Below are 24,027 nucleotides of genomic sequence, written 5' to 3'. Positions count from 1 at the left end.
GATAAAACGTTCAGTTATTTACTAAGTATTTTTGGCTCTCCTCAGCGGAGCAGCCGGCGAGGAGGTTACTCTATGTCACTGGAATCTGCGCACAATGGAGTCAGACCCCCACCCCGTCACCTCCCCCTGTCCGCTGTAGCACCAGCCTGTGAACCCCTCTGCGAGAGCTCTGGTTTTTACTGACCACCCCCCCAACTACCCCACACCATCATCCATCCACGCAGGTCCTCGCGCACAGCGCCCCCCTTACGGCTCCCTTAAGAAACAACATAAACACCAGCGCTACACTCGGAATCCACCGCACCGCAACTCCTCCTTGTTCACCTCTCTTCCTCCTCTCCTTATTTGTCAGCCACCCCCCGCGCACACACACACACGCCCCTCCCCTTCTGAGCTCTCTCTCTCTCGTACGTACAGCGGCGTGGTTACCATGGCAGTGGTTAAAACACGGTTATTCTCCTGCTCTCGGCGTATGATGTTCACTCAGCATGTCGGTTGCGCGCCGGCTGAGCGCTGATTGGCTCTCCCGTGTGTAACTTCGGCTTGTGCTCTGTCCCGGGATGAGACTTTTACCATCAGCTGTGAGGCGAAGCTGTGAGAAGCTCTCGGGGACGCGTCGCACACCTGCGGCTGGGTGGAAATAGATGGAGGTGACTCGCACTCCGCCGATTGCTTCACCTCCTCTCGTGGCCCACGGGGGAGCGCGCTTGTAAGCTGATTTGACCGGTCGAGGTGAATGCCTCTCCGGGATTAGAGGGCTATTTGGGTGAACCACGATGTCCCGCGGCTCGGGCCAGCACTCGCGGTTATTGTTCATGCGCCGGCGAACGCACGGTGTCCGGTCTCCCCCGGTTCATCTCCAGTAGCCGTACAGCTCCGCTTCCCGTGTCTCCTCGCTGCTTGGCTCCGGTCTCCTACCCGGTGTGGACAGGATAATATGACTTCCTGGCTACGCACATACGACAGCGCCTGTCTGTGCCTCCTGCTCTGCTGTTTGGTGGCCACTTTCAGCGGAGAATCCTTCAGTGCCGGTGAGTGGATGCTCATTGGGGGCTAATTACATCCCATCTCAGCAATTAGCCTGCATCTTGTAGCTATCACTGTCAAGCGATCATTAGCTTCCCCTCCATCCCCTCTGTAGTCTCTGCAGGAGGTAACGTAAAAGACTCGTAATGGGCATTTGGCTCATGTGGAGGAGTTACAAACTAGTTATTGATGAGAGGTAATGACAGCCTCACTACAGTAGCAGATACCACTCCAGCCCTCTGTGTTGAGCACATTACCGAACATTTAAAATTAGAAGTTAAATGATTAACCTTCACAGTCTTTTTTGCCAGAGGCCAAGAGTTTTAATTGGGTGAGAGTGCGCTGTTAGTGATGCTCAGACCTGCAGCTTTTCTCCTTTTGTCCTACATTACAACCTCACTGAAGCTCCCTGGAATAACTCTGGAAAATTAGATTCCAGCAGATAAATCACTACACTACAACATTAATTCCACTACAAAAAGCCATACTTTGTCACTCAGTAAAGTCTGCATCCTTACTGTATTTTTTTCTGCAAACCTTGCATAGACATATCCTGTTTGAGTGCCTAGTTATGGACTACATATGCACATTCTCACTAAATGATTGACTCATGATTAGATGTCGTATGGATGTGTGTATTGGTGTTGGGCGGGGGGTTACCACTCCAGCAAATCCAGTACCTGCTTCCAGATGGTGGCTGATTTGTGCTGAACAGCCTCTTATGAGATGCTAAGTGGTGCTCCTATCATCAGAAGTGTCTAATGTCCACAGGGGTTCAGCTGCATGGCTAATAAGTGTTGACACACACATTCTTTCATATGCTAATCTCAGATTCTTCCCTCCTCCTCTTGCCTATCTTTTTTCTTCTTCCCTGCAATCATTTTTCTCTCGCTGCCTCCTCCACCTTTCCTCCTCCCTTCCTTGAGCAGGTGACAGCGTGTGTCGGTCTCCTGGCGTCACCTCTTGTAAAGACTGCCTCAGCCGTGGCCCACAGTGCGCCTGGTGTTTCAAAGAGGTAGGAATGCGTATGAACGTGTGTTTGTGTGTGTCAGACACAAACGTGGAAGGCATTGGACAGCATTCCTCAGATGACACGAACCAAAGCTTTGATCCAGTCCACAAATGTGAATATAATATGCACCTTAGAGCTCGGCGGCCTGCGTTATGACTCGTGTGAGTTGCGCCGGCTGCCCGTGTGAATGTTTCCATGCACGTTTTCTCAGGCAGAAGGCAGAGACAGAGCCACTTTTCCATCCATGTGTTTAGTCTCCACACACTTACACGTATTGCTGCTTCCGCCCATGCCTCTATCTCTGTCTGTGTGTCGGTCTGTCTCGTAAAGAGCCCACCCCGAAACAGACTTGAGGAGCTGTAAAGCTTCCTGGTGCCACACCAGTCACAACACACAGATAGAAAATACCAGACCAGACTGTCAGCATGTGTGCATTTACAGACTTCAGGTGCTTTCCCACCCTCTAAGTCCTACACTTCTTGACATCATCAAGCGGGGCTGGGTTCACTGGTGTGTGTGTGTGTGAGCCCTCAAACGTTACCTCCTACACACACAGAGACACACACACACATACAAGGTCATGTAAACTCACAGAGCCATGCTTGGATAAGTATTAAACAGTGCCGGTACAGTTTTTGTTAATATGCATGTTCACATTTGGCTGTTAATATCAGAGTCCAGTGAAGAGACAGACTGTGTAAGGAAAGTCCCGGGAAGTCTGTCTGAAACTTTTTAGTATTCAGAGTTGTTACAGGGCAAATTATAGCCACAGGGAACACCATAAATACACAGAATCCAGTCCAGGTTTCAGGTTCAGGTCCTGGTCAGATAGTTTGCTACAGTTTCAGGTCCTATTGTAGACCACGGCTTTCCTTGGCTGTGTGGATTTTTTTTTTTTAATTTTCACTCTTTCATCCCTTATCTGTTTCCCCCTCATGCTTTTTAAAAAATGACTGAACTCAGTCTGGCCCATGACAGATTAATTACAGTGTAAATACACATATTTAGGGGTGTAGTTTTACAGGGTTTTTTGTGCCACTTCCTTGTATTTGTGAGAGTTTTTGTTACAGACTTAAGTACCAAAGGTCACTAAGCCTCTCCAAAGCTATAAGGCATGACACTGTTACACTCTGCTGTTGTGGCAGCTGACTGTTAGCAGAACTTAATCAAGAATCTGAAGACAATAAGGGCGTCTAATCACATTTTGAACTGTCCAAACTAACACTGAGCAAATTTCCATCGCTCAGTGTTGGAATACACGGAGAATAAATCTGGACACGAGTAAATCCAAACAGGCACTTCCCCCTGGTACTTGAAACTGATGAGTAATTTCAAGGGTCCAATAGCAAAAACAGTCATGGCTCTCATGTCGGGGTAACTCCATCAAAAATCAATGCAAACACACTGAAAGCAATAAGAATGAAAAATGAAACCACTGATTAATTGTGAAACTGGTTTCAGTATTGCATGTTTCCCTGAGTGGAATAAACGAGGGGAGGCTTTGCACGTCTGTGACATCAGGCAGGTGCGCAGGAGAAAGAGAAACGGATCAAAAGTTGCCCAAGGGCTCCAGAAGCGTCGCAAGTAAATCCTTTTTTTTGAATGTTTGTCAGTGTGCAGGAGTCTGCAGCATGTGTGAAGCGAACCACACAGTCTTTCACTACATACTTCACAGTGAGCAAAGGTTAAAAAATCAACTAATGGGTTAAACATTAACTAGATTACAGCCTTTAAACGCCGAGTGTTAGGCATACATTTTTGAATTGATGTAGCGGGAGACGTCGGCACAAGTGTAGAGAAAATCTATAATTTTTCTTCTGACCTTGAAATTGTTTACTCTCGTTCTTGCTCCAGACTGGCTGAAGGAGATGTGCTCATCATACAGATGAGATTACAGCGAAAACATGGCTTTCTTGTATGCTCTGTTTATAGAATTTAAAATTGCAAGTGAGCTATACCCTACAGACTTTCTCCTATATTAAAATTTATAATGTTAAATAAAATTGATGAATTTCAAACATGTTGTTTTTTGAAACATACACTTCATTTGAACTTGTAACCAGCAAGATATATTTTTTTTATTTAGAGGGTGATAAAATGTGTTTTAAAAGGCAACTAACTGGGGAACATATATATAACGCCATTATTACCTATTATTATTTGCAGTATATAAAATAATGTAGAATCCAGAGAAATCTGTGAAAACAAAGGTGAAAGAAAGGCTGAAATCCAACATTGAATGGCCTTGATTTGTTGCCCTCAGGCAGCACTCAATTACACAGTGGAAATCACTTAATGGCTTTCAGAGCACTTTTAAAACCAACGTCAGCCAACTCACAGATCGTCGTTGTATGCACACTTATCCCCACAATGAAGAGGAGGAAAAAGGATATACACAAGATGCAGAAATACAGTTGCAATGGGTGGGCCCAAGCTCATTTAGGAGGGTGCAAAATTGACCAAACAAAAGTCCTTTTGGAAATCAAATACGCCGCCTCCCGTGGGCTGAAGAAGAGAGAGACCATCTCAACATCCGCCATCTGTTATTTGTATTCATTAGTGCACATGGCGTGAGTAACTTACATGTGCAAAGGCACCGTTAATATTCAATATTGGAGGCTTTGAAGTCACATATGCTCCCATTGTTGTTTTATAAAAGAAGGCTTTGCTTAATTCATCAAGATAATGCAAAAAGATTACTCTGTCACCTTTTGGAGACATTTTTACCTACAGTGTTGTTAGCGTTTTGTTGGAAGTGAATTTGCTTTTTGGAAAAAAACAATGACATTTCAGGTTTTATTATCTTTTTGCTATTTTCAAGGACGCGTTTAAATTATTTGCTCATCCATCCATTCCCACATCATCTGTGACAAAGCTTTTGCAGATGAATTTACAGTGACGGTGAAGACTGAGACAAAGTATGGTTTATTTGCCCACATGTATCTAACACCATGATAGTTAATGGTAGATCAAGCTTTCCAACAGCAACAACAATCTCTTGTCTAATGACAAATGGCAGCCTTAAATACTCTCAGCTGTTTAGGACTAAACCATTATTTACTCTCAGGTGAGTTTACCAAATTCTACCATTCCACCATCTATATACAATACACAATTTGAGTTAATAAATAAATACATTTTCACCATTCTCTGATAATTAAATATGTTATATTTTAACCTTATACCTTAACTCTATTAAAAAAACACCAAAAACCCATGTATAGAGATTTCTCACACTCCCTTAACCCATGGCCTCTCCTGGAACCTTTAAATGGTGTCGGGACCACTGGGGAAATATTTGCCCAAACACCCTGGAGAGGACACGGAAAAGATCTTTGCACCAACACTTTTACCTGTAGACTTTAAACACACACATTTGCCTAAGTTTTACTTGGCAGTAGACCTTATTTGCTCCCAGTAACAACCTTTCCTCACAGACAAACACCACACTTCTCAGTGAGGAGCAGCTGTGCAGGACCTGAAACAAAAGGCCACCTGCTAATTATTAAATAACTCAATAAATATTCAATAAATAATTAAACCTCTTGCGTGCAAATGGTTATTGATGTGCAAGTCTATTCTTAAAGTGCAGTGCTCAATAAAGTGCTTTTAATAAAGTGCAAAGGTGCTCCTAAAGTGCTGTGCAAGTTACCACAATACAAATTATACTAGTAAGGAAGCTGTCTTCCTTACATCATCCTAACTTGTTTTAGAAACAGGGTTGGATTTTAAAACCAGCATATTTTGAATGAAGGGCAAACTGACCATTTTGAACTTTATGTTTTCACCTGTAGGACTTTCTAGATGGGGCGGGGCTAAGTCAGCGCTGTGACTTGCCAGTTAACCTGCTCAAGAGGGACTGTGCACTGGAGTTCATGGAGCAGTCAGAGGTTAAGGTGGAGGTCAACGCCACCATCAGCAGCACACAAGTTTCCCCAAGAGACATCAGCATCACCCTCAGACCAGGTAGATGACGTGATAACTTGGGTTGGGCGTAAAAACGATCAGACTCTCTTAAAAATGTATTCAGTATGCAGACAACACACCATTGCGGCGATAGTGTAAATGACCAGCGCTTGTGGTTTTTGATTATTTTGTGTGCCCAGCAGGGCACTTTGTGAATGTGCTGAACACCAGTGCAATATCAGAAAATAAGAACATTCTTGCGGGAAAGAAAAGGAACAAAAAAATGGGAAAAATCTCACCTTCTTTAAGGATCAGGCCATAAGACCTCATCCACATCACATGCGGTGCTGTATTTAGTAGCTCGGCAGCACAGCGAGTACTGCCTGCAGCGCCGTACGGGAGCATACAGCACCAAGCGGTGGGTGTTCAAAATTCCACTGGCTAAAAGTGTTAACAGTTTCCGAGATGGGTGCTTCAAGAATCACTGTTAGTGTTTAAGCCTTCAGGAAAAAACTATAATAAAGACATTATTGTGGAGAAATGGTGCCCTAAGCACTAAATGAAGTCACAGTCCAAGTGTGAGTGTGTGTGTGTTGTAATCTGAGCTTTTGGTAGCTGGTTCGGCTGCTGTGAATAGCAGTGCAGTTAGTCCCCTTCCATTGAAATCGCTGTCCTTCCTGGTAACTACATATATATATAGATGAGCAGCAAAGTGAGAGTAAAGGGAAGATGCCTTGCAGTCCGGACAGTTCAGCCAACCTCTACCTAACAAATGTTTCACTGCATCTCTGCTTCACAGAGATGCTGGTGCTGCAGTGCACCATGCAGTGTTTTTGAATTTTTGCTCATTGCAGTTTATGTTGTGCGTGTGTTTTTTGTTTCTAGGTTCAGCGGCCAGTTTCATAGTGTCGGTGAAGCAGCTGGAGCGTTATCCCGTGGACCTGTACTACCTGGTGGATGTATCGGCTTCTATGCAGGAAAACCTTGATCAAGTAGGTGTGAAAATGCTCGTCTGTCACTTTGCTGCTCAGTGAGTCAGTGAGGATTTGTTCCACGCCTTCTTCTCGAAGGTTCTATATATAAATATAGCTGCAAGGACTATTTGCTGTGTAGAAACATAATTAAGTCAAGGCTTGCATAAATGAGAAGTCTCACCAGGATCTATAAACAGTAATAAGTGGGCCCAGTGAGATGGACACTGACTTTATAACTACTACAGATTAAACTTTTTTTTTTAAATGAAGCAGAGGAAATGGGAGGTAAATAAGCTTCTTTTTTGTCTAATGTGCCTGATTTATTCTGGATCATCTTCCAAATCTTCTTATTTTATATCCTCTTGCACGCCTTCTTTCTCGCCTGCCGCTCTTTACCTGTCCTTGTTCTACCTCTCCAACCTGCTTTCTGCGTGCGGCACAGCTGAAGACGGTGGGTGTAGCTCTGTCCCTTCGTATGACGGAGCACTCCTCAGACCTTTGGCTGGGTTTTGGCTCATTTGTGGACAAGCCCGTTTCTCCTTACATCAACGTTCATCCTTCGAAGATCAACAATCCCTGCAGGTAAGATCATTCGTTAGCTAGAGTTTGCAGATAAAATGATACACTAGAAGAGTGATGTCATCATTTCAGTGATCATGTAAAAATATATACAAAGATATTTAGCTTTTTAGTTGCTTGGGGCAACATTGTCATCAGGATAAGCTGAGCATATAACAAATAGCTCTGCAGTTCCAAATCTTGCAAACAGGACCTCGTTTTTAATGTATTATTTTTTTTGTCTCTCACAAGCGATTTTGAAATACGCTGTCGACCAGCCCACGGCTTCCACCATGTCCTTAGCATGACGAGCAATATGAGCGAGTTTACGCGGGTGATCAAGCGCCAGCGCATCTCTGGTAACATGGACACACCTGAAGGAGGACTAGATGCCATGCTGCAAGCTGCGGTCTGCCAGGTGGGCATTTGTTCATATGTAGTTGGCGTACATGAATACATATAAAACCCCCTCAGAGGCTGTTAGTGACGTATAGTGACTGCGCTCTTTTAGGGAAGCGAGGGGACCAATTAATGTAGTTTTGCCACCCTTACTCGATTGTACCGGCTCAACCCTGCATTCTCACAATTGTTGTTGTTATAATCCATCAGATGTATTAGTTTAGGTTGCTGAAATAATCAAAGCCTTCCCTAAAAACTACATCATCTCCATGGCAACATGTGTCACTCCATAGCCTGTCTATATTGTTTAGCATTAATGGTGCCTCCATAGTGCAGGTTACCCTAATGCTCACTAAACACCAGTGAGACTTCTGGCTTTTGGAATGTGTGTTAATAACAAGCTCCTCTTCAGCCCAGAGAGCTCTGTAATTGGTCAAAGCACAGGACAAATTTCACTTTGCCTCATCGGGAATGAGCTCAGCTCCAGCTTTGTTTTTCTGGATCTTAATTCAAGTGATTATTTGGTAAATTCACCTTTGGATGCTATCACAGCACTGAGTCTGTGTGGAGAGGTCTGAGTCATGGTTGCACATCTGGACACTGCAATTTTACACAACTCCTCTTTGCAAAACTCCTCAAGCTCTGTCAGGTTGCACAGGGTCAGGCATGAACAGTGCTTTTCAACTCCAACAACAAATTCTCCATCGGCTTGAGCTCTGGGCTTCGATTCAACCGCTCCAAAACACCCACCTTGTTGACTTTAAACCATTTCTGTCTAGCTCTTGCCTGAAGGCTTCGCTTCATTATATTAGGTTGGAATTCCTTGGAGACTGAATCAGATGGTCTTCCAGGATTGACCTATCGTTGCTGTATTCATTTTATATTTTGCCAGAGATGGTGTGTTTGCTAAAATATATAGAATGTCTGGTGCTACCTTAGCAAAGTGTCTAGTGTGACAGCTTAAAAAGTTGATTTTGGTCTCATCAGACTACAGACTCTTCTTCCAGTTGACTCTGGAGACTCCCACATGCTTTTAGATGAACTTTAGCAGAGATATCCTTTCCCCCCCTCTCTTCCATAAAGCCTGGACTGGTGAAAAATTTGAGCAACATCTCAGGTGCTGAAGCTTTTTAACTCCTTCAGAGTAGTCATAGGTGTCTTCATGGCCCCCACCTTACTGGTATCCTTCTCACACAGTCACTGTTTGTGAGGATGGCCTGCTATAGGCAGATTTACACATGTGCTATACTCCTTCCAGTGATGAGGAATTTAACTGAACTCCAGGGGATTTCAGTGACTCGTACGCTGACCTATAGTTTTCCTAATCTTTTCCCTGACTTGCTTGAAGCGTTCTTCTGTCCTCATGGTGTAATTGTTGCCAGGAATACCGATTAACCTGTGACTGGATCTTTCACACACAGGTGTCTTTATACTACAGTAACTTGAGACACATTCACTGCACTTTGGTAATCTGCACTTCATTAACTGTGAAACTACAATTGGCTGGAGCTGTGTTGAATTAGTTCAGTTACCTTAAAGGGTTTGAATATTTATGCAGTGACTTATTTATTATATATTTTTGATTAATGTTGATTAATTTAGCCCGGTGTCGAATTGGTGACTTGTCCACGGTGTATCCCGCCTCTCGCCCTATGGTAGATAGACTAGATAGATAGACTCCAGCCCCACCCCACCCCCACCCTCCCCACGACTCTGATAAGACTAAACAGAAGAGAATGGATGATTAATTTCCTCTGCTTTACATAAACAGTTACTTTTGTGAATTCTTGTTAAAAAGCCAAATTATATTGACCATGATTCCATTATTCCAACCAAGTGGTAGATTAGATGCTGTATATGTAAATCTAAGGGGTGTTTTCTAGTTTTGAGTAGGTGCTAAATCTGCAAATCTAAAAGAAGCGTTTACTGTTTTCTGGAAGAATAGTGGCACCCTGAGAGCAATGCATATTGCCACAGGAATCCCGCTAAGTATTGACACCACATGTGGGGTATGGCAGACACACATACTCAGATTCACAATTGCTTACATTATAGCTTCTGCGGGGGTTATGTGTCACACCATGCAGGGGGCCCCTGAGTAACCATCTCGGAGGGAAACACCACGGTGGTCATCAGTCTAGAAATAGACTCTCCATTATGCCAGGCCTACTTCTAAGCTCACTAGGTTTCCCTAAATACACACTCACGTGCACACTGGCCCATTTTCTCACACTGAGAGAAAGGAGTCACTGTATGAGTCACAAACATAAAAATCGAGACTCCCGGTTCTTTATTTAATTGGACATTACAGAAAAGCCTGATCATCACGGAAAATAATCCAGTTCAGATGTGTAAAATGTTTCAGCTTGCATTTTTTCCCACACTTGTAAATCCTTAAAACATGAAGCATGCACATTTTTCCACATCACTCCGTATGAATGTCAATAACTCGTGATTTAAAGGAATAACAAAAACCACTCTGCAAAAACAGGCTGCAGAGACGTTCTATAGATCTCTGCTTGTGTTTGAATTTTTTTGGTATTAGGATGAAAATATGTAAATTTTGCTAAATTAATGGCCAAAAATAACATTGCATCTTGCCTTCTTTCTGCGTGTCTTTTAGAGGGCTGTTGGTTGGAGACCAGAGGCAAAGCGTCTGTTGCTCCTGATGACCGACCAGCCTTCTCACCTCGCCCTGGATAGCCGGCTGGCAGGGATCGTCGTGCCACACGATGGCCTGTGTCACCTGGAGGACAACGTCTACAAAGGCAGCACCAGGATGGTGAGGGAACTTACAAGAGCTAAAGCATCAAACTGAGCATTTAATGCAACTTTAAGCTCACATAGTCTCACTTTAATGTGGACCACATGAATTACTACAGGCTTTGAGGTGACAGGAGGTTTACTTTGCTTTTTAGGACCATCCCAGTTTGGGTCAGTTGTCTGATAAGCTCCTTGAAAACCACATCTACTCCATCTTTGCTGTGGAAAAGCAGCAATACCAGTGGTATGAGGTAATGTGCCCCTACACGTGCACTTAGTAATATACTGAGAAGGCATACACTCAGCCACAGACTCTCAAGTTTTGACTCGTGAACATATCTTGCTCCTTTCAGGAGCACATTTGAGAGGGGAAGACTTTTAAAAGCACTACGTTTTTCTCTACTCTCGTCTCCCTTTCCTTTTCCAGGAGCTGATGCGTCTGCTACCTGGCTCCTACCTGGGAAAATTAGGCCTCTTCCAGGCTCCAAATCTCATAGATCTGGTGGTGGATGCATACAAGGTACAAAGCACTCAGCTACACCTCCCCTCGTAGGCTCTTTGTCCTCTTTGTAGCGTCTTATTCATTCTTTGGACAAAGACGGGGACAAGTGAAAGGTGGGAGAGATGAGAAGAGCAGCGCTGTGAGAGCTGGAATCACAGCCCCACACATTCCTGGCTCAGAAATGTTGAGACAAAGTTTGCTGCCGGTCTGCTGAAACAACACGAACTTTTGTTGTTCCCCTTGACTTGTTGAATCATGCGGACTGAGTAATAGCGCATTTCCTGTTTGAAAAGTGCGTCCTGTTTATGTGTACCCCAGAAATTGAAGTTTGAAAACGGGGAATGCAAGAAAAATCTTAAATGATCTCAAACTTAAAGTGCTAAAGTTGGGGAAAATAGATGATGGGGAGTGACCTAAAGCCTGAAGAAAGAAAAACAACAAGAAACAACACAGACGAGAATTTGAGGTTACGGAAGGTTAAGGTTTTGTATGTGTGTGTGTGGGTGAGCGAGACTCACCACGGGGTTAATTCAGTTGGCAGAGTATAATCTTGCCTCGGGCACAGCGCTCCATTGTTTGCTCCGAGAATCTGCCGAATCCACAGAATCGGGTGCGCAGCCACGCATACGTGCAAAAACACACACACATACACAAACAGCGCCGCCTGAACAGAAGCTGGCATTATAATGGCTATCAGATCCCCACAGAAACCATGTGTCCTAATCAGAGAGGAACACAAAGATGCTATTTTCGGCCCCACCTCCTTGTTCCCATAAAACCCTGTATTTCAGGAAGAAAGAGAGGGCGACAGTAAGGGCTTTCAGGCAACATGTGACAACTTTAATTAATGAGCCTCTTTTCCCCCCCTTTCTTTCGTCATTGCTGTTCACTCACACAGATTACGTTCATTAAAATTTCAAGCTGTTCTTAGCATTCCCTTTTATCTTAACCTACATTGCTTTGTAGTCAGCACAGTAAGCTCTTTATATCAGGCTCTCAACGCAATGCTGCTTGTCTCTCTGTTTTCGATGTGCCCAGAGGTTGTTATCAGAGGTGGTGGTGTCCGTGTCGGTGGAGGACAAGGCGGTCAGCAGGTACTGGGTGTCTGTAACTCCTCTCTGCCCCGATGGATCCACTGCTGCAGAGAACAGTTGCACGGGGGTGCAGCCCGACCAGACGGTAAACACCCAGCAGCGTCAGAGCCACCAGAGATGTCACAAGGCATATATTAGTTGTATCAGATTATCCTGACATACACAAACGCCCTCGCACTGAGAGCTTTACGTGACAGAGAAGATTTGGTAAATAATCCGAGCTGAGCGGATTACACGGGCTGTATTTAAGAGGAAAACATTTCCATGTGATTTTGCGACCTTTTCCTCCAGAAATCCTTACCTCACCTAACATGAGAGCCTCGATACAGACAAATAGGACATTTATATTTAGAATTAGGTCATTGGACTTGTACTGCTTAATACCTGTTCTGTTATCCAGCGGAGAAAAAGAAACCTTCACCAGTGCCGAGAGCACTTTTTGATATTTCTCAGCTGTGCACGGTAGTTTTTCTACTTAAGCAGCATGACTTTATCAGAGGTTACTCTCACAAAATGTTTAGCTGTAGCAGCCAAAGAGACCTTTGCTTTGGCACTAATTATAGCATCTTCAGTGCATTTGGAAATTATTTTTCTCCCCTTAGCTTCCTGTGAGACTTCTTTCGTCACATTTTGGGGGTTCTAAACTTTTATTGAACCTCACAATACTAAATCACTGCTCTACAGAGTTACTCCACTGTACAAAGAAACTCAGGCCTTTTAATCTGTGGGTGGATTAGAGACGAATTATGGAAACAATTACCAGCATGGAGATAAAAATCAATAGAAAGGCTGACTGTGAACTCAAAGCTTTGGCATGCACAACTTTCCACATCAGCCAACTGAATAACTGTTCAAATTCATCCTAAGAATCCATTTTCCTATCCAACTGTTTGAGCTGTTAGGGATTTCTGTAATCATGCAGCGAGAGTTGGCTTATTCACACCTTTTAGATTTACAGCCTCAGTTTGGTGCAGAAAAATGATTTATGTATAATCCACATCGCTGTGGAAGTGTAGAGGATGTTTAAGATAGACTCTCTGAAGTAAATGTCTATGTCAGCATGCTCACAAGGACAATACTGAGGGCCTCAGTTTAGTATGTCAACTAATGAGGATGGCATGAGATGTGGTCATTTAGTCGTGAACAAAAGTACTGAAGAAACTGGAATTTGTACCTGCTGTTGCTAGGGAAACAAGACACTATCACTAAATCGGTGAGATTCATAGCATAAAATATTACAGCAGTTCTTTTTGAACTCGGCCATGGTGGTGCACCACATGACCAACCGACCTTGCCATCCATATAAATATACAACTATCCCTCTTTCAACATCCTCTGCTGCTCTTTATAAACATATTTGTTTTACGCAGGTCTACTTCAATATCACAATTGGCCAGCACTCCTGTCCTGATGACGGTAAAGATGAAGATGTGACAGTCATGGTCCGCCCCGTGGGTTACAACGAATCCACTGTTGTGAGGGTCCGCTCTAAATGTCAGTGCACATGTGGACCGGCGGGACAATGCCGTGATGCCAACGCGTCACCATGCAAACAGACCCAAAATGGCAACAATCAGGAGGAGAGGCCGAACTACGGGATGATTAAGGACTCGGATTCTAACAAGAACTGCAAAGCAGATGGGTCTGATGTGGTCTGCAGCGGCCGCGGAGTGTGCGAGTGTGGGAGGTGTGTTTGTGAGCAGAGCAGGCTCGGTGCAGTGTACGGGAAATACTGCGAATTAGACGACTTCTCCTGCCCTTACGAGGGCGGGCTGTTGTGTGGAAGTAAGCGGGTCACACTTCTGAAATTTAGTTCATAGTGATACTGCAAATGTCAAGATGACTAGTGCATGATTTTTCTTTGTTAATTTCTCTAACGCCTTTTCCTCTCATCTCTCTCTTGTCTCTCAGGTCGGGGTGTGTGTGTGCTAGGTCAATGTGTGTGTGAGGATGGATGGACAGGTGATAGCTGCGGCTGTCCCGTCTCCACAGCAACCTGCCAGTCATCAAATGGCTTGCTTTGCAGCGGGAGAGGGAAGTGTGTGTGTGGTAAGTGCGTGTGCGACGACCCCCAACACTCCGGAGACTTCTGCGAGCGCTGCCCTGCATGCCAAAGTACCTGCCAGTCATACTGGTAATTAGCGACTTATATTTGGTACCACAAAGCACGATGGGAGCTCTGACAGATCGAGCTGTATGCTTGAAGTTGACACTGTAATGATTTGTTATTTCTGTTTGTGTTGCTTTGCCTCTTAGGACGTGTGTGGGCTGCCACCTTTCTCATGGTCTGACCCAAAAAGAGGCTGGACAGTGCAACCACACCTGTGCACCGCTGGTCAGCTACATGGATGACGTGTCAGGTAGAGCTGGTGTGATTCAATTCCATTTATTTATATCGCACCTCAAAGTAAATAATAGAGAGAAAACCCCATCATATGACCCCATATGAGCAAGCACTTGGCGACAGCAGGAAAGAAAAACTCCCCTTTAACAGGAACAAACCTCCAGGTTCAGGTTTACATATTTGTAGTTTTGTGGACACTAAAAAAGTTTTTTTTCTTTAATTGGAGCTATGACTGATTTAGCTGATTTTAATAAAAGCGTTTGAATTTGCTCTTGGGTTTGAAATATATTGCTTCGTATTTACTATTTGACAAGCAACCCTTAGAGCTGCTTGTATTCATCTTTTTTTGGCAAGTTTGGCAAACTATAAAAGCGACATTGACAAGTTACACGAAGTGCTGTTGCACATGTTGGCAGATCATTGCCTGCATTTTTGTGCCAAAGCCATTTGGTTATTTAGAAACAGAGCGACAGATGGATTTCACTGAGAACTGAGCATACTGCATGATAGCAACATGTCAATCACAAGGTAGCCCCGAACTAAACCATATCCTGTTTAACACCTATTTTACCTTAAATAATACAATCATTCAAAATGAATGAAATGAAAAAAGAACGCCATGTTTTAAGTATGACTTAAAACTGTCTTCAGAGGCCATAAACTCACAAGGCAAGGATTTGCTGAAGTCATAAATGAAGTGGAAAGTTGGGTTTCCCATAGATAACTGTGTATCCTGACCTCGTTTTGCAACCAGAGATGCCACCCCCTGCTGGCCACTAGAAAGACTGCCTCTACATCACATTATTTTTTCAGACACATCTTTTATATACAGTTAGAGTTGCATTTCTGACCACCTGATGAGTGTAAGCCCACCATTCACTGTCCTTTTAGCTCAGTTTTGTTCTCCACTGACTCCTAAAAGTCTGTTTCTTTAGCTTTAAAATGCAAAATGTCTAACAGTTGGTCACGAACTAGAATCAAGACCCCAGATTACTGAGAGGATTTGTATAGCCAGATTCTCATTGCACACAGATCTTCAATTACTTATTTTGGTTTTACTAAAAAAAGGTTGCCTTCATGTCATACATTGTTATGCACTGAGCACTTCTTCTCCACTCTCTTCTTTTCACTCCCCATGTGTTTATATACCACTGCAGCAGCATTAAATTCATCAAATTTGTGTCTTCTCTCTCCCTTAGTCTGTGTTTTGTCTCCCTATGCTCTCTTTTTCTTTTTGCTTCTGTTTCTTCTCTTCTCTTTCCCCTCACAACCCCCACCCATCAAGGCAGATGGACGCCCCTCCCTATGCCTGGATCTGCTGGAGGTTTCTTCCTGTTAAAAGGGAGTTTTTCCTTCCTACCACAAAGTGCTCACTCACAGGCAGGTCAATTGATTGCTGGGGTTTTCTGCAGAATTCTGTAGGGTACCGTGTAAAGCACCTTGAGGCGGCTGTTGTTGTGTGATTTGGCACTATATAAACAAACCTGAATTCAATTTAATTGAAACAAGAGGAGCTATAAAACAGAGCTGCTCTGCGGCAGCACTGCTCCGATCAATTGTTTTGTTTATACTAACCCTCCAGGATTTGTTCTGGATCTTGGATCTATGTCTGGGTCTCACTGCTCCCTCTTTCTCTCTCTGACTGTATTTTCAGGTCAAGCAGGGGAGATGTGGATTCACTGCATGTACATCAGTAACGACAGCTGTCGCAACAGCTTTCGCTTTCAGACCAGCTCGAAGTCTGGTCAGGCTCAGCTTCTTATTAGCACAAGACCAGGTATAAAGTCAAAACTCACACACACACACACACACACACACACACTCACGCTTTAACTTGAGGTCATATCTGTTGATACCACTGCTGCACTACTGCACCCTGGTGTATTTGAGTCAGCAAGCCTGCTGTCAGTGTTGCAGCTGTAATTTAGATTTCCCCTCAGTTTCCATCTCACTTTCTGGATTTTTTCTTTTCAATCATCCACACACACACACACACACACACACACACACACACACACACACACACACACACACACACACAATTTTAAACCCCACAGTTCACATTTGCCCTCAGTTTCACACACACATTATTATTGCACATCTAAGTGTTACAGATCACCCCGCCACCCTTACACCCCACCCTTTTTCAGTTTTTGGAACAGCACTGCTCATTGTGCATCTCCCCTCCATCTCCCCCTATCCCCTCAAGCTTCCCTCCACCACCCCACCCCACACCCAACGGGACACTCTCTTCCTGCTCACACCCATTCCTCCCGGGTGCAGCAGGAGCCAGGTCTCTATGGTAACTCTGTTACAAAATGTCAGAGCAATCTTTGGGCTCTTTGTGTCGAGCAATGAGCCCGTCATCCACACATGCTCCCCAGCAGATACACAGCCAGCTGACTGTTCAGTACGGCAATACTGGTACAGCTGCCACCGAGCGAGCTCTGTGTGTGTGTGTGTCATATGTCATTTAAATGAGTAGCTCTGCTTTGTACTGCCTTTTTGTCTCCCCTGTTTTTCAGTGGGCAGTATCTTTCCTCTTTTAGTAACTTTTTTCAAATTCATTCATGCAAGTCCATCGTTTACATCCAGAACATACCATACAAAGCCTACACCTGGGTTGAGAGCCACTGAAACATACCTGATTAGCTCTGCACAGTTTCATATTGCTGAATCTGTACTTTTAGTTTTATTTAATCTGTACTTTCATGTTGCTCAAAGATGATTTTGATCAAAAAATACTCCAAACTTTTGTCCCCAGCAGTGAACAATACAATGTTATTGCTCTCCACAGTAAAACTGAGTGTGTTTATGTGTGTGTGTCTACAGACTGTGTCAGCAGCAGCCTCCGGCTGGTGAGAACTTTCTTGAGCGTGTGCGCCCTGACTGTGTTGTGCGGGCTGGTGGTTGTGGCCGTGTCCCGGCTGTTGCTGCAGAAGAGGCGGTGGTCACCAGGGGGCACTGTTGAGGATGCCGGGTATCATTGCACTGGAAAGGTTAGCTCTCTGATATGCTTGAGGAATTTCTCAGTGCTGCCTGATTTTAAACGAGAGCCAAAGTGTCCCTGGAGCCCTGAGCAGCAAAGGTTCATTAGGATATTTATGTGAAGTAGTACCGGCAGCTGAAACCAGCAGTGAGGAATGTGAGTGTGCTCTTAGAGGTACAGCTGTGTTTTACATTTCCTCCCAACTCCCAGCTCAGCATCTACAGTTTCCAGCTTTCTGACCTTATAATGACATACAGCACTTTGGAGAAGAGGAAGATGGGAATTTCTTAGCAATGGTTACTGGTTAGGGGCGGGGAGGGGGTTCCTGTTCATGGCACTGCTGCATATCATCTTAATGATACTGACGATTATGGATTGTGTTTAAGAATCAGGACCATCTGTCTGGTTAACATTTACAGTTCTTTGCTGATGTTTTTTTATGACATTTTACTCTCAGGGGGAAGTTTTGCTTTTGAGTAACAAAGACTTACTCTCCACTTCTCAGTCATGGGAAAGGCCACATAGACTTTTAGTTTACCTGTGTAATATCCAAGTTTAGCATGTTTAGCCACACGCAAACTTTCAGTAAATAGGGGACGCATTTAGATTTCAAATAAAGCCACAGAGTTTCTGTTAAAAGCTTTTCCATGTGGGTGTTTGAAGCAGGCGGAAATTTTGTAAAAAGGGGAGGACATTAACCAAACCCAGTGACCTGGGGGCTGTTAAGAGGTTAAGATCCTCTGTGTACCTGAAAAGGCCTCAAAAGAACTGTGAAAATGACCTCTTAACTCATAATCTTGGCTTTACCAACAAATTTACCAACTTTACCAGAAATAAATCACAATTAAACAGACTAACACTTTAAGTTCTCCACTAATCTGAACACTCACAACCTGTAACCACGGAAACATCCGTCATACATGACATGTAGGAGTCATGTGGAGAAAAAAAAGGCAACTCTATTGTGAGGCATTATGGGAACCGTAGTATGTAGTATTTTGGACTAATAGTGAAGAAATCTTCTAAAGTGAGCATCTGTGTTCATGTCAGACTCCAATATTACTGACCGCATATGTCTGTTGCCCCCCCTCCCCTGTCCCTCCCCACCAGGATCTGTCATACATTCCTACAACCAATGAGAAGACTGTCACCTACAGGAGGGACCATCCACCTGATCGCCCTGTGGAAATGCACATTCAGGTTTCTAAGATGCCCCTGGGTGACCCCTGGCAATAAAAGGTCATAACAAAGGCAGTAGAGACATATAGAAGCAAAACTGGACTCAAGGCTTCTTTTCTGCCTCCTAACCTTCATAAAACTTCAACCAGCGGTACGTAGTACGTAGAGACTCAAGCGAAGTAAACTATGAAACCTCCACGGGATTTTATTTGTTAATTGAACTGACCAAACTTTTATTGACTGTGTGACTAACGTGGCCAGTATCCTGGGAGTCCTGGAGATGAAGACAAAGAGCACAAATTCCCCACTTCCTCTCCTTCTTACTTTGTAGGAGCAGGGAAGTTGCTTCACCTTCACAGGGTGAAAGATGATCACGCCACGCTTTTTAGCCATGCACTGCTCTAGCATGAGTAAGTGTGCATGTGTGAGTGTGTGTGGTGCAGGTGCACATATGCTTTCTATTTATTTGACAGTGACAACACTACATATTGTTAAAAAAAAAAAAAATCATGTGACTGTACCAGACTACAATAATCCGACAGTACTGTCTCCCTGTCTTAGTCTGCCCCCATGTGGTCAGTTTAATGTACAACATTTTCTTTAAAATAACACATTACTGACCTCAGCTGTGTTGCCTTGCAAACACCAAGTGACTAAGCAGCTTGCTTTTAGTTACTGTGATTACATTTTAGTCACGCATGGCGAATCTTGTCGTTTAATGTTTTTGTTTCTGTTAACATCGGCTGCATTGCAATTTAGTGTTATTTCATGGCATTGTGTGATGACAAGCAAGAATACTTTGATTTGATTGTCTTTTGTTAATAATCTGGTTAGACTTGCACTAGAACAATTGCATTTTACTACTGAAAGGTGTGGGATCTCTAGGCATTAAAGGTACCTAAGTGCTTTTAAAGCTAATTCACTGGAGGAGTGGATTAGCTCCACTGGAACACTGGAATGACAATGGATATAGATTTATATTTTACATACTGACATAATGGCAGTATCATCAAAAGCCTGAGAATGTGACCTCTGTATCAGAATAATGTGTGCATTCGCCTGCTGTTTCACAAGTATAGACTAATACACAAATCTGCTCCAAAGGTACTGAGATCAGAGGTGGAACTTCACTCTTCAGCAAATTTAGAGGATTAGATCCTCTGAAACCAGAGTGCCAGTTTCGTGACTTGTTGGGAGATTTTGCTTGCCCACTCCTGTTCCTCTTTTTTTTAACATGTTGTTTACAGCATTAGCTGCTCTGTTTTACTGTAACCTCGGAACACTAATGAATATTTATTATGATTCTATTATATTTTTTATGTTTATTTGATTTGTTGTGCTATATTTGAGTAGCGGTAAATAGGTAGTGAATACTGTGAGCTGTCTCTGTTTCTGAAACTGAAATGAATTCAGCAATAAGGTATTAATCATCTCATTTTACCGGGCATTATGTTCGGAGTAACAACAGCACTTTCTCTGTAGTTTTGCTGTCGATTAATGTGACCGTTGTGTAGCATGACTGTTTTCATTCCAATAAAAAATGTGCAAGAGTTTTTAAACTGTTTCATGAACTATGTTTTATTAATTTATAGTTATTCTATTTAGTTGTATTTATTTGGGCCCTGCGGCCCAAAATTTCATGTACATTATTTTTTTAATGAAAAATATGGAAAAACTTTCTTAATATTCAACCATCACAGTCCCTGAAGACCAACATCAGAATCGAAGCATGTAGTTTTTAATGAATACGACTCGCTACACATTTTTAATATCTGTTTGTTTGTTAAAATATATTTGTGTAGATCTGTCAAAGATTTTTAAATTATAATTTATTTTATTGGTGCAACAAAAGATTGCTGCATAATCAGGACCTGCATTCAATATTACAGTCCAGGCCCATGTGGTCCAAGCAGCTGCTGACTGCATAAACTGAACACTAGGTGGAGATCTCCACCTACACAACTTTGTTTTTAAGCTCACTGTAAGTATTCACTCCAAGTCCCTAACTCTTTACAGCAATTTTTTTTATAGTAACATCTTTTCATCATTGAAACAAAGCTTAAAGCAGATTTTTCCCCCATAAAGCAGCAGCTGACGTCACTGACTACAGAACTCTTTGTATCTAAAAGTGCCAAATATGCAGACGTGCCTACTTAATTTTTTTTTGGGGGGGAGGGGAAGACAAACTGGGTACAGTTAGTACCAATTCTTATGTAGTTTTTTTCTGATTATATATAATCACTGCAAACTGTTCAAAACTAAGACTTTGTTTCTGAGGCAAATTGTAATATATAACAAAACTTAGATTATTGCATGCGAGTAGTCGTTTCGTTTGTTTGTTTTTAATTGAAAAGTGTCCCATTTATTAATCCCAGTGCAACAGAGACTTTCAAACGAGTAAATTATAGAAATGTAGTCACTCAAACTTTATTGTAATTTATATATTTAATTACTATAATAATGAAGTCAAAGGGGATTATGAAAGGCTCGTTTTTCTCCCTTTTTTATATAGATTAAAAACAAAACAAAACAAAAAACAAACAAAAAAAAAACAAAACAAAACAAACCACGAATAAATTAGGCAATAGAGAAATACATGAAAAAAAAAAAATTAGAACCTGAACGACAGAATAAAAGACTTTTCATAGAAAGGTACAAATAACAGATGAGGTATAAGCAGAGTGATCCATAAAGTGCTGTTTCAGTTCTTAAGAGTCCACGGCACGCTGTAAAGCAAACAACCCACGTGTGGATTCATCGGGTTCAGCTCTGTGGATTATTGCACCGCTCTCTGTCCCTCGGTGCTGTGCAGTCTCAGTCCAGGGCTCGGGCTGCCGCTATTGTCAGTGTCGCTGGTGCCCTTAGTGAGCCCCGGCTCCCCGCCGTCCTCCGGGCTGTGTGTCCTTGCGTGCTTGCTGAGATGGTCAGAGCGCATGAATCGTTTGTGGCAGAGGGAACACTCGAATCGCTTCTCCCCGGTGTGTGTGCGCAGGTGCCGCTGGAGCTCGTCAGAGCGCGTGAAGCGTTTCCCGCAGAAAAGCCAGTTGCAGACAAACGGCCTCTCCCCGGTGTGCCACCGCAGGTGGGCCTTCAGGTGCGAAGTTTTGCCGTAAACCTTACCACAACCTGGGATGTGGCAGCTGTGCAAGCCCCTGCGCCGGGGGCTCGTGCGCCCTTGGCCGAGGCTCTCCGCCTCTTGGCAGTTTGGACAGTCACAAGTGGTTCTACCGGAGTAGCGCCGTGAGGAGGAGCGGGAGGATGGGGGCAAAGACACGACTGGGGAACCTGTAAGAGGAGGTGCCGCCGTGACCGGAGGCTCTGTGTAGGCTGCGTGAACAGGTGGTCTGAAGCCGTCGAAGAGATGTTGCGCCGCGGGGAGCAGGTGCTGAGAGGCACCGGGGCTGAAGTTCGAGCTGTAGTCACTGGTGTAGCTGCTCAAAGGAGAGGGTAACCCGACTGTGTTCTGTGCGTCCACCCAGCTGCTGCCCATATCCCACCAAGCAGAAGGCCCATTACCAGTGTCCCCCACGGGCTTGAACCATGGATCATAGGGATGTGCATGCATCCTCGGATATATCCCGGCTATGCTTTCCACCGAGGAGGGAAATTTGGTCAGAAGCACGGGCCGCTGTGCGTGTGCGGAATTGGGAACGCAGTTGTCCGGTGGCACAGCGGTCTGATACATCGAAAAATCATTCCCTAAAGAAGAAGTAGCAGCTGTCACAGTGAAAGCGCTAGAGGCGTCAGTCAGTCCGGTCCCGCTACTCCTGGAGGTCCCAGAAGAAACCCCAAACGAGGTGAGGCAGGTACCCAAGTTGCTGGTGACTTGCGTGCTCCTTCTCCACGGGTGGAACCCTTTGACGAGTCCGGGGGCTCCATCGGAAACAGCAGGGGAGCAGGAGGGGCTGGGCTCACCAATCCTGCTGCAGGTTGCGGCCAGCATGGCCAGCGGGGTGCTGCCCAACCGTGGCTCCTCCTGCGGGAACACAAAGCACGCATTTAGAGCCAGCACGCCACTGAAACCATGTGCGCAAAACACGCGTAAAATGAAGCTTGTAAATCAAATGAGTTGGATACAGTCTGCAAAACACAAATGAAGCTTACATTGTTGTTGTTTTTTACTTATACCAGCAATACCACAGCAGGTGGGATAACTTAGTAACTTACATAACTTTCAATATGGAGAGCAAATAATCTTTAACAAAATAAATCGCTAAACTTTTCCATTAGACGTAGCAACTCGCCATCAATAGCGCAAGCCGTGAAAGCTAAAACAAAATGTAGATGGGAAAACAACTAAATCTCGATTAATTTAAATAGCGATACTTTTATTATAAACAGCGGCATTTAAACGAGATAAAGGAGATAACATAAATATTCACCGAATAAGCAAATGGACAGACCCTTTAAGGAATTTGCTTTTGCAAAAAAAAAATAAAATTCAGAAAAAAACCCCAAAAGTTGCGTCGAAACGCAAACTCACCCCAAGCAGTGTGGCAGCCATGGACTCCGTGCAGTGATATCTTCTGCTGTCAGTGTCTGTGTGTGCTCTCGGTGGCTTGCGTCTGTTTTCCTCTCTGACTGCTTTGGTAGTAGTTGTACCTTCCCCGTGGCTTTGAAGTGGCGCTGAGCATCCGCTGGCCAATCAGAGATCAGCTGTCATCGTCTCCAAACATTTGTGCTCGGGGTCGTCATACATTTCAAACGTTGTAAGCGAGTATAGTTTCAAAGTAAGAGTGAGCGAATAGTTTAAAGTTTAACGCATGAGATTCAAAAGGAGGCACTGAAGCAACAGATGAGTGCGCAGAAACGTTCTTCCTTCCCACCAGTCCTTCCCCATCATACCGCCACAAAAAATGGCAGTGAATAGTTTCGTGACTGATTTAAGGCATTTCCTCATTAGGTTAATAAAAATGTAGCAGCAGTAGATGCCATTATAAGTTCCACGTGTATTTATATTTGATGTTTCAGCTCCATTTATTTCGTTACTTGACTTCAAACAGCGCAAGGCTCCACGATAAGGCAAAGTAGGCAAATTGCAGTTAAAATCCTTCAAACATAATCACTGAAAGTTGAATTTAAAGCTGTGTTAGGGTGAAGTTACCCCTTAATGTAGCAATAAAAAGGCAACATTTAATAAACCAAATAGCAACTACGCTGGCATAAGGGGATTTTGTGCCATCGGCCAGTCAAGATAATGCGTGTTAGTAAACACAATAAAATACACAAGGGAAGCTTTCTGTGCATGTAAAACAGCAAAGAGCAGTTTTGTTTTACTTAT

The 24,027-nt window shown here is 43.7% G+C and overlaps 2 protein-coding genes across 4 annotated transcripts; one reads left to right on the top strand and one right to left on the bottom strand.

The window, feature by feature from the left end:
• Positions 1-220: 220 nt before the first annotated feature.
• Positions 221-20,305, top strand: itgb8 (integrin, beta 8). 3 transcript variants are annotated; one of them, XM_005462019.4, is made up of 16 exons: positions 221-1,031; positions 1,956-2,041; positions 5,833-6,004; positions 6,830-6,936; positions 7,361-7,500; positions 7,729-7,894; positions 10,499-10,657; positions 10,794-10,889; positions 11,066-11,158; positions 12,179-12,319; positions 13,605-14,019; positions 14,146-14,368; positions 14,491-14,603; positions 16,233-16,355; positions 17,411-17,577; positions 18,678-20,305. In XM_005462019.4, the coding sequence occupies exons 1-16, from the start codon at positions 938-940 to the stop codon at positions 18,801-18,803; spliced, it is 2,421 nt and encodes an 806-aa protein (XP_005462076.1). In that variant the 5' UTR covers positions 221-937; the 3' UTR covers positions 18,804-20,305. The 3 variants fall into 3 exon arrangements, with proteins under 3 accessions (XP_005462076.1, XP_025758136.1, XP_005462077.1); XM_005462020.4 differs by having other exon boundaries at positions 225-1,031; positions 14,491-14,594; XM_025902351.1 differs by lacking the exon at positions 1,956-2,041 and having other exon boundaries at positions 224-1,031.
• Positions 20,306-21,035: 730 nt separating this feature from the next.
• sp8a (sp8 transcription factor a) lies at positions 21,036-23,695 on the bottom strand. The gene is made up of 2 exons (XM_003457279.5): positions 23,230-23,695; positions 21,036-22,722 (listed from the first exon to the last, which is right to left on the bottom strand). Exons 1-2 carry the CDS (start codon positions 23,248-23,250, stop codon positions 21,523-21,525), a joined length of 1,221 nt encoding a protein of 406 aa, XP_003457327.1. The 5' UTR covers positions 23,251-23,695; the 3' UTR covers positions 21,036-21,522.
• Between the last annotated feature and the right edge of the window lie 332 nt (positions 23,696-24,027).

The sequence above is a fragment of the Oreochromis niloticus genome, linkage group LG22 (assembly GCF_001858045.2).
Source record: "Oreochromis niloticus isolate F11D_XX linkage group LG22, O_niloticus_UMD_NMBU, whole genome shotgun sequence".
NCBI classification, from domain to species: domain Eukaryota; kingdom Metazoa; phylum Chordata; class Actinopteri; order Cichliformes; family Cichlidae; genus Oreochromis; species Oreochromis niloticus.
The sequence above is the reverse complement of the archived record's forward strand: the minus strand, read 5'-3'. Positions and strand labels throughout refer to the sequence as shown.